This window comes from Anabrus simplex, chromosome 5 (genome assembly GCF_040414725.1).
Source record: "Anabrus simplex isolate iqAnaSimp1 chromosome 5, ASM4041472v1, whole genome shotgun sequence".
NCBI classification, from domain to species: Eukaryota; Metazoa; Arthropoda; class Insecta; order Orthoptera; family Tettigoniidae; genus Anabrus; species Anabrus simplex.
In genome coordinates, this window is record NC_090269.1 from 350,119,609 (window position 1) to 350,131,750 (window position 12,142).

Consider the following 12,142-nt stretch of genomic DNA (forward strand, 5'->3'; position numbering starts at 1 on the left):
AAACTTGTTTAATCCCATACATTAATCTAAGTAGAGATTTAACGTCACTGAATTAGATATATTGATGTAAATTGAAATGAAATGCCTAGGGACAAATATATTAGAAATTGCTGAGCAACATAATTGAATAGTATTCTATTTTCAATATAACAAGAGTAACTTCATTATCATATAGCATTATGTCAATACTGTTTAATTCATTCTCTTAGTTAAATATCTGAGAAATATCTATGGTACCATCCTTTCAGGAAATATTTTGTGATCGAATATAATCTCAAATTACCACTAGTTTGAGGAATGTATGCTCTCTAATAAGAAAAAAATTTCTTCACCTTGCAGTAGGAAAGTAATGATGTCTTTTTAAAATGAGAGACTACTCTAATGATAATAATGGGAATGTAACATGATAGGGGTTTTCTGAATAACAATGGGGTCTAATAATGACTGATGATCCTTAACTTCATGCTTTGGCCATTTTACTAGATAATACAATTAATTAGAGCTTAGATTATATGTTTGACAAATGTGTACAAATATATAAATATACATACATATATACGGTTCTATTATGAGATTAATTACATGTACATTAGATATATGCCGGCCCCGTGGTGTAGGGGTAGCGTGCCTGCCTCTTACCCGGAGGCCCCGGGTTCGATTCCCGGCCAGGTCAAGGATTTTTACCTGGACCTGAGGGCTGGTTCGAGGTCCACTCAGCCTATGTGATTAGAATTGAGGAGCTATCTGACTGTGAGATAGCGGCGCCGGTCTAGAAAGCCAAGAACAACGGCCGAGAGGATTCATCATGCTGACCTCACGACACCTCGTAATCTGCAGGCTTTAGGGCTGAGCAGTGGTCGCTTGGTAGGCCAAAGCCCTTCAAGGGCTGTAGTGCCATGGGGTTTGGTTTGGTTTTTTTATATATTATATATAAAACAATAGTTTATTAAATAAATTGGTATTGATAGTCATCTGTCATCAAAATGAAATATGAAACTAATCCACTTTGATATTTGAAAATGTTTACATTCAAAGTTAAGGTACTTCTTTAAGAGTTTGGATGAGACGTGGCAGTAACTGAACAAAGTAGAATATTTTATTCATCTTCTGTAGAAGACATCACCACATATATTTTTAGAATAGTAGTCATGATTTTACTTCTTGGTACATATAAAAAAAAGTCCCGAACGGGTGGTGCCATCATTATGAAAGACTCAGCGTTTACTGCTAAGCTTTCATGTGCTACAGTACAATAATTTCTCCAATTTCAGCTTTTCTACATAGTATTAAGATTTTTATTGGAATTTATTACCTTTTAGATGCCTGTAAAAGAAAAACACCTTGTTAATTCTTTAATAAGTATATTAGGGCTACAGTCAGACATAGGAAGATAAGCAAAAATCCTGCTTGCAACTGGGAAGTAATTATGCAAATAAAGTTCCCAAAATTCATAGTAAAATGTTAACAATTTACACTAGCATAAAAGCAGTCTTTATTTTGGTCACATTCCCTGAAACTAAGAATTCTGTTTGTGTTCTTCTATTGTATAGATTCAGTTTCTTTAATGCTACTCCAAGATGAATTTCATTGCGACAGGCATATGTCTGACACATTAGGTTTCTTAAAAGAAAAAGTAAATAAATGAATTTCATAATGTGCATTTCTACAACATTTTTGATGGAACATAGAATATTGTTTAATTTTAAGTTAAGTTGCAAAGTGAACACTATTATAGCATAATAATTTAAAAAATGAACTTTACTGGTTATGTCAGTATGTAGCCTATTGATCAGACAATAAGCATTGAAACACTGGATCATTTCACTCTAGGAATGTAATAAATGTTAAAATATGTTAAGATTTAGAGAAAAGTATTACAATAGGATATTTATTTTTAATGCATGTAGGCAACAAACATGAAATGTTCCCTAATTAATAAGAGCAAAGTGTAGAGTATCAGCTTCCAGTGATGAAATACGTATTTTGGAATCTTGGCAAAATAAATGTTAACAGCCTAGAAAAACATACATTGCATAAACTTCCTATGTCTGAAGTCATGTCATAAAGGGGTACATTATTTGCAAATGTCAAAAATTGTATTTAACAGGTCAGACATTTTTTGTCTGCTCTTTATTATTCCCTATTAATATGATAGTTCTTGAAAATGCAGTTGTTACCTTGTAAATTTTCTTGCTGAACTCAGATATGTAATATAATGAGGAAAGTTCTGTTTGTGCAATATATTTATGCATTGAATAGCTAAATTTATTTGCTTAATTCCCCTTTTCCTTGTTAATAAATAATACAATTTTAAATGACTAAGACATTTTATAATGCATAACTTTTCTCATTTTAATATATATTTTTTAAAAGTATTGATGTGGAAATTTTATTATTATTTTTCTTACAGAAAAAGCCCCAAGTAATGTTAAATAAATTTTGTATTTCCCTTCATCGTAACTGTAGCTTATGAAGTTATTTATTCCATTTATTGCATAATTAAAGAATTCTTTTGTTTTAAAAGTAAGTGGGTATTTAATTTCAAGGCAACCATTCTCTGACCCCAGTGAAACTGTATTCCACCAGTTGAGATACACATCATCCAAATTGTAGCTGAAATCTTGTTTATAACATTTCTAATTGATATCTCTAACCAGACAGATCAGATTTAATAAATTGTCATCCACAGAAGTAATAAGGTTCTATAACTTCATTGGTTAAAATCTTTCTCATGGTAAAAATTCATAAATGTTTCACTCCACAGCCAAGAATTAAGTTTTAAATTCGGCATACTCTATTTATAACTTGGATATTCACCTGAATGGAACATATATGATGTTTTCTTGAGTATTCAACAGAAGTGTTAAATTAGGTATGCTCTCCTAGAAAGAAATATTCACAAGAACATTTGTATTAATTTATGGGGATTTTGACAAAAGGTTTGCAGTTTCAAGCATAATATCAAAAGCTACAAAGTGTTTATATATTTGGATACCCATACTTAATTCTAAATTAATTTCATGAAAAGAGATCTAACTATGCTTGGAGTGAATATAATATTGTATGGTTTTGTTGGTTCAGTCATTGCTTGGTGGTCAGACCATGGCTTTCCAGGGTTATTTATAGCATCCTAGAGTTATGTCCCTCAATATGAATAGGATCATAAATGGACAATTGGCAAGTTTCCTCAGGGTGTGCCCCATTTGCTTCTTCTTAGACATTCGCTACCACTCACAATCTTTATGTTATCCACTGATCAATATTGTTTATTTATAGTATTATTTTTTTGCTCAATCCTGATTTAGGTTGGTTTATGCCACTCTTTCATACCACAGACATTTATACAACTTTGTCCTGCAATATGCTGGATAAAGAAAATATTATGGCATTGTTTCTCCAGCAACTATAGTAGACATATGGTACATCCGATATACTGGTACATGTTAACTTTGCCTCCACCCTTTTACCTGCCCGAGATCCAAATATATGAATGTAATGATGTTCAAAAATTTTAATGCTATTTGAGACTTCAGAAAAGTAAACAATTACTCGTATACAGTACAGTATACAAGTTTCTGTTATGATATAAAATTTGTAAAGAAGCGGAGAGACCTTTTCCACCATTTACTCATTAGTACTGCAACTTAAAATAAATGAACAAATTTATGAACTGCCAAATTTTGCCAGTATAAATGAGTTTTAATTTATATGATTTGTTACAGAATTCATTTCAGAATAAATTTCTAATAATCTTTAGAGTAGGCTGCCAGTTGGCCTAAATATAAGAATCTGATATCTTGCAATTCAGACTACTTAGAGAATTTTCAATCTACATTTTGGCATAACTGAGAACTCTGTGTTTCCATCTGTCATGTTGATTCATGTCTTCTTTGCCATAAATAAAACATTTGTATCATATGACATAACCTTTCTATTAGACTGATATCTAAGTTTTCCCTGGTTACAGCGCTTTGTAAGGCACCTGTTCGGGACTACTAATATTACTAAATCATTTTTATTCCTCCCCTGAAGGGAGAGGTAGGCCCCTTAGATGGTAACACCATCTCTCAGGCCAGGAGACTTGTTACGGTGGAGGAGATGCAGGGAGAAAGTGAGGGTGTTGGCGGCCGTGGCCTATTCTAGGAATTGTCCTGGCATTCGCCTCAGTGCAGGAGAATGGAAAACCACGGAAAACCATTCTCAGGACAGCCAACGGTTGGGGCCAGCTATGAGGTCCAGCCCTGTCCCATCTCCCGAATGCAGAGGTGTAGAGCCACGGTAGAGCCGTGGCCACCTCTCCTCTGCTCGGTTGGCTGGTCGGAGTGCAGACTTGTTGGACCACGGACCAGCCACGGCCACTTGTGAGCCGATACCCATTCTGCATCCACCGATGCTGTTTGGGAGTAGTCACTGACATAGCCATTGTGGCAGTAATGTAACTGTTATGCTAATGACTAAAGCTTGGATTTTTCAATTTATAAGAAGTTAATGTAGATATTTATAAATTAAGAATATGGAGTATAAGTAAAAAAAAAACAAAAAAAGAAGAGGAATGAGCATTTCCAACACATCTCTTGGATGCTCTTGGAATATATATATATATATATTTTTGTTGGTAATGGAGAACTTGCCCGAGGGAAAAGTACCATATGGCAAGGCATATATTTTACTTTATCTTTGATGTCAAAATTACCCTCTTTGATCATTCTCATTCAAGAAAATGGTCTGACTTTGATGAAAAACATTTAAATAATTTACTGTACTTTAATTCATGATGATCCACATCAATCAACTTGACAAACTGGACAGTAATTATGACCAACCATTGAATTATGACCAGTCAGTCATCATATGACTTTTGTATTTCTTGTATAGCATGCTGTTATTTTTTCTGAACTCTTATATACAGCCAAATACAAGAAGAATAGATTATTCTGTTATAATCAAAAGCAAATAATATGTTAATTTTTCAGACATGTTTGACCATCAAGGTTGTGGTCACATCCCATGTAGCCTAAGTCGATTAGTACAGTAGGCTATACCCTAACCAGTTGTGAACTTAGGGAGGTGAAATCTAAATATAAGCAGTTGTAGGTTTGTGAATTTGAGTTTGAATGCCAACAAGTTTGAGAACTAGTTTGACATTAACAGTCCAGTACAAAGCACTCAGAAAATCTGCAATTCATAATCATTACAGTATTGGGCCATCTTAAAATTATTGTAATCTTTCAAATCTGTGTTTCATAACTTAACCTTTATCAGAGAAGAGGCTATCCATGAAAAATACTAATGCTGACAGATCTCTGCAGAGGGCACATCAAGTCTTATTGCTGAATATTTAGGAGAGATTGTTCTTACTACTCTTACAAGTTAGATTTGACTATTTTTTTAACGCAAAACTGTTATTGAGAATACCTACTTCAGATGTATTGAATGTAAATGAGTCATTCCACTTCATAAATTTAGTGAATGAAATCTACCAGCCTATTCCCAATACAGTACCATATATAGTTTAATGTCTTATCTTGGTAAAAAGAACAAAATTTGCTAAAGATAAATAATTCTTCTCTACCATTGTAATGGCACAAGGATTCTATGACTAATATTCAGAGTAGTGACTGCAGGATCCAGACTGAGAATTTTGACATCTGTAGACAATTAGAGTTATATGTTTACATTCTTATAAACATTTAACAATGGTGAAATTTACTTCAAAAATCTTCAAACATTGTCAAGCAATGTGCAATCAAACTACCGGTATGATATTTCAGCTTCATTTTAGAATACATAGATTTTTGTCATTAATAGAATATATTTAAATGGATTGTTTGATGATTGGGAAAATAAATGACCATAAATGTCTTTCAATAAAATGTGTGACATGATGTTACCTAGCAACCATGCAGGCTGAGATGTGAAGTATTGATGGATGGCCATGACATACAGATCCACAGTGCAACTCTCTTTGTAACAATTCATGGCCTGTGCAGCTCTCAAGGTACTGTTGATAAGTAACATCATGTCACACATTTTGTTACATGACACTATTTAGTTACAGTACTTTACATAAATTTTCAGATACCCCCAGCTCTGAAACATATTTATGTCAAAAAATATGAAGTGTTTTAATAAACAATACATAATCTTATAATACTGATCAGCCAGTTTTAATATTGTTACACAAGTTAAAAGAGACAGTACTGATAACTATTAAAGTTTTTCAGCACGACTTTAGGAGAACATTACATGTTTGCATCTGAAATTAATGCTTTTATTTTGTTCTTTAAAGATTTAGTGACTCATATGGATTTTGGGAGTTTTGAATTTCTCTTATTACCTGTGATCTCATTATTTACTAAAAACTTAATGACCAGTAAAGGTTATAAAACACTTGTACGTGGTTATGCTGGAGTGATTTCAATGGCAAAGAAAGCTGAGCATTTACACATCTCCTTTAAGGAACCACCATAATGTCAGTAAAATAATTTTGACTCCTTTACTAGTTTGTGACCTTAATAGGATTAAGTTGAGCATGAAAGCTAAACACCGTGCAAGTCATTCAGGCCCACAGAGGATGGAATATTTCTTGTTCAGGATAGTGTGGTTAATTGTTTGAATGTCCTTTGCCCTGTCATAGGCTGAGTGAACTTCAGGGCCAAAGAGCCTCTTGAAGTCTTGATGTTCCTACTAGTCTTTAAAATGAAGCAACCAAATCTAAATTGCTTTATAGGAAATGTTATCGCTATAGATTAGATATAAAAGAATGTGTAGCATTACAAGAAGAAACCAATAATTGCTAAAATAGTCTTAAATCTCAAAATAGATACCACCTGAAATATTATAGGTGAAAATTTTCTTATTGGAGATTGATCATATACCTATATATTGTAGAAATCAAATGTGGGTGGATGTTCAGTTCTTCAAGCTTTGAATCTCTCTCCTAATAATCAATGTCCTCTCTATGTTCTTGTAATGTAAAATATTTTAATGGCTATATTATAGTAAATAATATATTTTCTGAACTGGTTATAACATAAATTTGCGCGGTTACAGATCCTGTCCAAATCTCGGAGCTGCTAAGCAAGACGATAGCTGATGCCCATGCGCGGACATGCCTCTACACGTTGGAACACATTCACGAGATGTTCCGCAAGCCGCAAGATCTCACGAAGCTCATCTACTACAAGAACATGGTCAGATCTCGCCCATTATCCCTCCCATTCTCCTTCCCTCAACAAGCGGGCTGGCTGCAGCAGAGCTTCAAGATGACTAGAATCATTTTCCCTACCAAGGCTAATCTCTTTATAGCAGTTACAGGAATTTCAGATTAATTTAGTTCACTGATTTTCACCAATCAGTTTGAAGACGAAATGAATAACTAGCCTATTTCCTTGAGAGTACGTCATAGAAAACAAATTACTTGGATAGTAACAGTTCTTAATTCTTAGGTTTGAAGTACCGTAATGTATTAATGTATATTTTCATGCACAGTCAGTCTAAAATGCAATGATTTTATGCTTAAGTCATAAAAAATTGTTGTTCAAGATACAGTATAGCCTATTTCATTATGGTGCACCATATGCTGTACAATAGGCTACATAACTCTGTTCAACAAACAAATTCAGAAGAAAAATAAACTGACTGAAGGGTTCATTTAATAATTATTTGGGTTAACTTGGGAATATGGCTAGAGTGATTTCAAATTTATTACAGACATGCTCATAGTTCGAATGACAGTCTGAAATTTATCTCTAGAAATCAAAATAAATTTAAAAAAAGTAGTACTAGGGAGAACCACAATGTTTGCTGATTGATAAAGATGTCTTTGGATGTCAATAAGTACTGGTAACAACTGTGAAAAGAATGGCCTTACTCTGTAACCGCTACCCAGAACTGTCATAGCTTTACATACACTTCTTAACCCTAACTATCACTATTTTCTTTTTTTACCACAATCTTTCTATTAACAATTTAAATATCATTTATTTTCTGTTCTTGCTTTATTCTGTAAGACATAGTTTAATTCTCCTCGTACTGATAGGCCTGTCATCTGATTTCTTTTTTCATGCATTTAGCTTTTGCTTTCTGTTAAGCACCAGCTTCTAATTCTTTTAACTTCTTCTGTTCTTACCAGTGCATTCTATTAATTCAATTCTCAATTCTATTTTATCATTGACTATGGTTCTTAACTTATTAATTGCATTATCTGGAGTCAATATAATGCATATTAGATGTTGAAGTGACAAATGCTCATTAGAAATATTACAAACCCGTTAACATATGCTGTGTCTAATTTTGATCTTAGTTGCTATGAATATAATTTCATTATTTCGTTATCAAAAATAGCAGTTTTGTTTACGCTATTTGGTACAGATTTTGAAATGTCCTAGCTTTAACTGCAGTAATTAAGTGCCATTCTTGTCCCTTAAGTCCAACAACTGGACGTTAATAGAAACACAAAGGTTAAGAGGAACACCTTTCTCTCATCTTTTGTAAATGTTTTTACAATTTTACTTGTGCTTCACAATTGTTATCTACACAAGAATGGGTCTATCCTATCTCAGAAACTAATGATATGAAGAAACCTCTTAGCAAAGCTAGAAATCAAGTTCTGGTCAACCTGAACAGCAACCAGATATGAAAATTCCTTGCTCTTGTTGGTGGACAGTTCAGCACCATATTCATCTGGGATTACAATGCTTATTTCAAACAGATAGGATGTAATATTGATGCCACAGTGGGAAATCACACAGAGTGAGAGGCTTGTTTCTGTGGTAGCAGGACTTTGTCTCTGATATTAGTAAATTAATCACATTTGCACCTCCATTTGCTAGGTTATTCAAATAAGTTTTGAGGAAATTTTAGGTTTCATTTTATTATTAATAGTATTAAATTCTATAGAAAAACATTTCTCAGAGCTTGGCCAAAGAATATAACTACTTCTTGTTAATTAAATCATCTAAGACCCTTGGTGCAACAGCCCGTTGGGCCTCTGGCCTGCCACAATGACTTCTGCCCAGCTAGATGGGCAACAGCTATGGTATTGAAGTGCCAAGTGGTGAGCATGATGACAACCTCAACTGTTATGTTTGGTTTTCTTGACTAGATTCGCTGCCTCTCGTATCAGACATCTGAGTTGGTCTCGTGAGGCTACATGAACCCTGTTCCAGCTCTCAGTCCGGAATTAAAATCCTTGGACTGGCCGAGAATTGTACCTGTGACCTCTGGTTAAGAGGCAGGCGTGCCCTTCTAAACCATGGGTCTGGCCTAAATCAATTTGTTAGCCTGTTCAAATAATATCCAAGAACATTTCCTGTTTGGTTTGATAAGTGAAATGAAAACCTACAACCTGTTTTCCAGTCAATGACCGGGTCAGGGATAGAATTAATGAAGTCCCATCTAGCGGCAAAGATAGGAATTGTGCTGGCTGCCGAAGCCTTTCGCACTCCTCTGGGGCAATGATTAATAACTGACAGATAAAATGAAATGGTAGTGGAGAGTGTTGCTGGAATGAAAGATGACAGGGAAAACCAGAGTACCTGGAGAAAAACCTGTCCTGCCTCCACTTTGTCCACCACAAATCTCACATGGAGTGACCGGGATTAGAACCACGGAACCCAGCGGTGAGAGGCCAACACACTGCCGTCTGTGCCATGGAGGCTACTCGTTTGATAAGTAGTAGTGTTAAATTCTGTACAACTCTTCCAAGAGTTTGACTAAAGAATATAACCACTTCTTGTCAATTGAATCCTCTACTGGTGATTTTGGAATTCTTACCTGTTCGTGCTTGTTAGATTCATCATTTATTTTGACATGATCAAAAAATGACATTAATCCACTGATCATCTTAAGCTTGAGTTCTTTTTCCTAAACTCCTGACCTCCTGTGTTATTGTTTGTAATATGTTAGAACAAACCAAACCATAAGGTTCTACAGCCCTCGGCTGGGTGAACCTCAAACCAGTCCTCAGAACCATGTACAAGTCCCTGACCTGGCTAGGAGTCAAACCTAGGATTTCTGCGTAGACCACAGGGCTGGCCAGCAATGTGTTAGAAGCAAAGAAAATGAGATAATGATGGATATTCTTCTGCATTTTATGTGTGATGGTACTGTATAGAATATTACAAATACATTTTTGATGAAGTTCCAATCAGTAAGCTATAAATATCAGCTGACCTCTTGATCACTCAAATAGTCAAGACTTCCTGTAGCTCCAAGCTTGATCTCTTGGTTGTTGTGTTCCAACTCCTGAATGCAATACTGTTGTAGGTTATATATAACTTTGATGGAGCTAAATGGCCTAGTTTAAAACTCATATCATCAAAAGACTTTTGATTCATTATATTTCTTATGAAATGTACTTTCCAAATTGGTGTAACAATCAACCAGAGAACCAGATCAACCTTCATCAATGATCCCACACTATGGTTTAAATCTGACAAATTAATCCTGAATTATTTTTGACAGACTCCTCCTCCTCCTCCTCCTCCTCCTCCTCCTCCTCCTCCTCCTCCTCCTCCTCCTCCTACTACTACTACTACTACTACTACTACTACTACTACTACTAATTTTCAGTATTTTCATTCCTCCCCTGAAGTGGGATGCAGGCCTCTTAGACAGTGATGCTGTCTCCCAAACCAGGGGATTTGTATTGCAGAATGAGATTTGCAGTGAAGATGGGGGCATTGGCGGCCGTGGCCTATACTAGGAACTGTTTCGCCATTCACCTTAGTCAGGAGAATGGAAAACCATGAAAAACCATTCTCAGGACAGCCGACAGTGGGGACCAGCCCCTCTCCTGAATACAGAAGCGTAGAGCCATGGCCACCTGTCTTCTGCTCGGTTGGTCAGTTTGAATGCAGAGCTGTCAGAGCGTGGACCAGCTGTAGCACTTGTAGACCGAAACCTTCTCTGCAATTGGCCCGACAGACCTAGGGAAGGGGCGGGCTACCTAGAGGGTGACGCCCTCCCTCTGGCCAGGAGAGTTGATGGGGCTGTGGAGATTTGATGGAGTTAGGAGATGTGGAGATGTGTCGTCTTGGCTAAGGGGTGTAGGTCTGCTCTGTGCTTTTTATTGAGATGTTGTTACAGACATATACAGTTGTTACGAGTACATAAATAGTTTTTCTTGCTGGAATATGAATACATAAGATTATTAAAATGTTGCTACACTAGGTTTAATAATAATAATAATAATAATAATAATAATAATAATAATAATAATAATAATAATAATAATAATAATAATAATAATAATAATAATAATAATGTTACTTGCTTTACGTCCCACTAACTACTTTTACAGTCTTCAGAGACGCTGAGGTGCCAGAATTTAGTCCCACAGGAGTTCTTTTACGTGCCAGTGGAAGGAAGCAGCCATGGCCTTAATTAAGGTACAGCCCCAGCATTTACCTGGTGTGAAAATAGGAAACCACGGAAAACCATCTTCAGGGCTGCTGACAGTGGGGCTCGAACCCACTATCTCCCATTTACTGGATACTGGCCGCACTGAAGCGACTGCAGCTATCGAGCTCGGTATTCATATTTGGGTCTTTAGCAATGCAGTTGAAGATTCTTTGCCTATTCATCTGCATAGCATTATTACTATTATTTGACCAACTTCTGTGGTAGAAATCATTAAGGATAAATGTTACCAGATGTTATCAAATCAACGTATGCCTTGAGGTGTGTACTGGTAAGGTGGTGGTGTTCATGGAGGAAGAATATTTAGATTATCAACCTCATAGTCAACTTTAAGAAATTATGCAGTTTGACCATAAGACTTGGCACAGTAATCAGTTCAACAATTTGTTTTGAAAATCAGTAGAACTAACCAGGCTTGGCAGATAAAAAGAAAACCTCTGCTCTTGAATCAATATTCGTACCAACTGGACCAGATCGAGATGATGGTTCTACTTAAGACTGACACTCATAAGACAACCCCTGAACAGCTCATCGAAAGTCTCAGAACATTCAGTTTAAAGCACTTAAAAAATGAACTCTTTTTGGACATTGATTTTAAAGCACCATTTTTAGGCTCCATCACCCTCACTCAGTTGTCTGGTATTAGTTTTGTCTTTCACATCTCTCATTGTTAGTTTCTGATGATTTTTTCAACACATGATATGATATGATATGATAT

General features: G+C 35.5%; 1 protein-coding gene across 8 annotated transcripts in view; it reads left to right on the forward strand.

The window, feature by feature from the left end:
• Hr3 (Hormone receptor 3) overlaps positions 1-12,142 on the forward strand; it is a 586,730-nt gene that overhangs the window by 554,737 nt on the left and 19,851 nt on the right. For all 8 annotated transcript variants that reach the window (XM_067147643.2, XM_067147641.2, XM_067147642.2 and 5 more), the window contains one exon: positions 7,054-7,193. In XM_067147643.2, the coding sequence (XP_067003744.2) occupies positions 7,054-7,193 (140 nt within the window). The remainder of the gene's footprint in view (positions 1-7,053; positions 7,194-12,142) is intronic.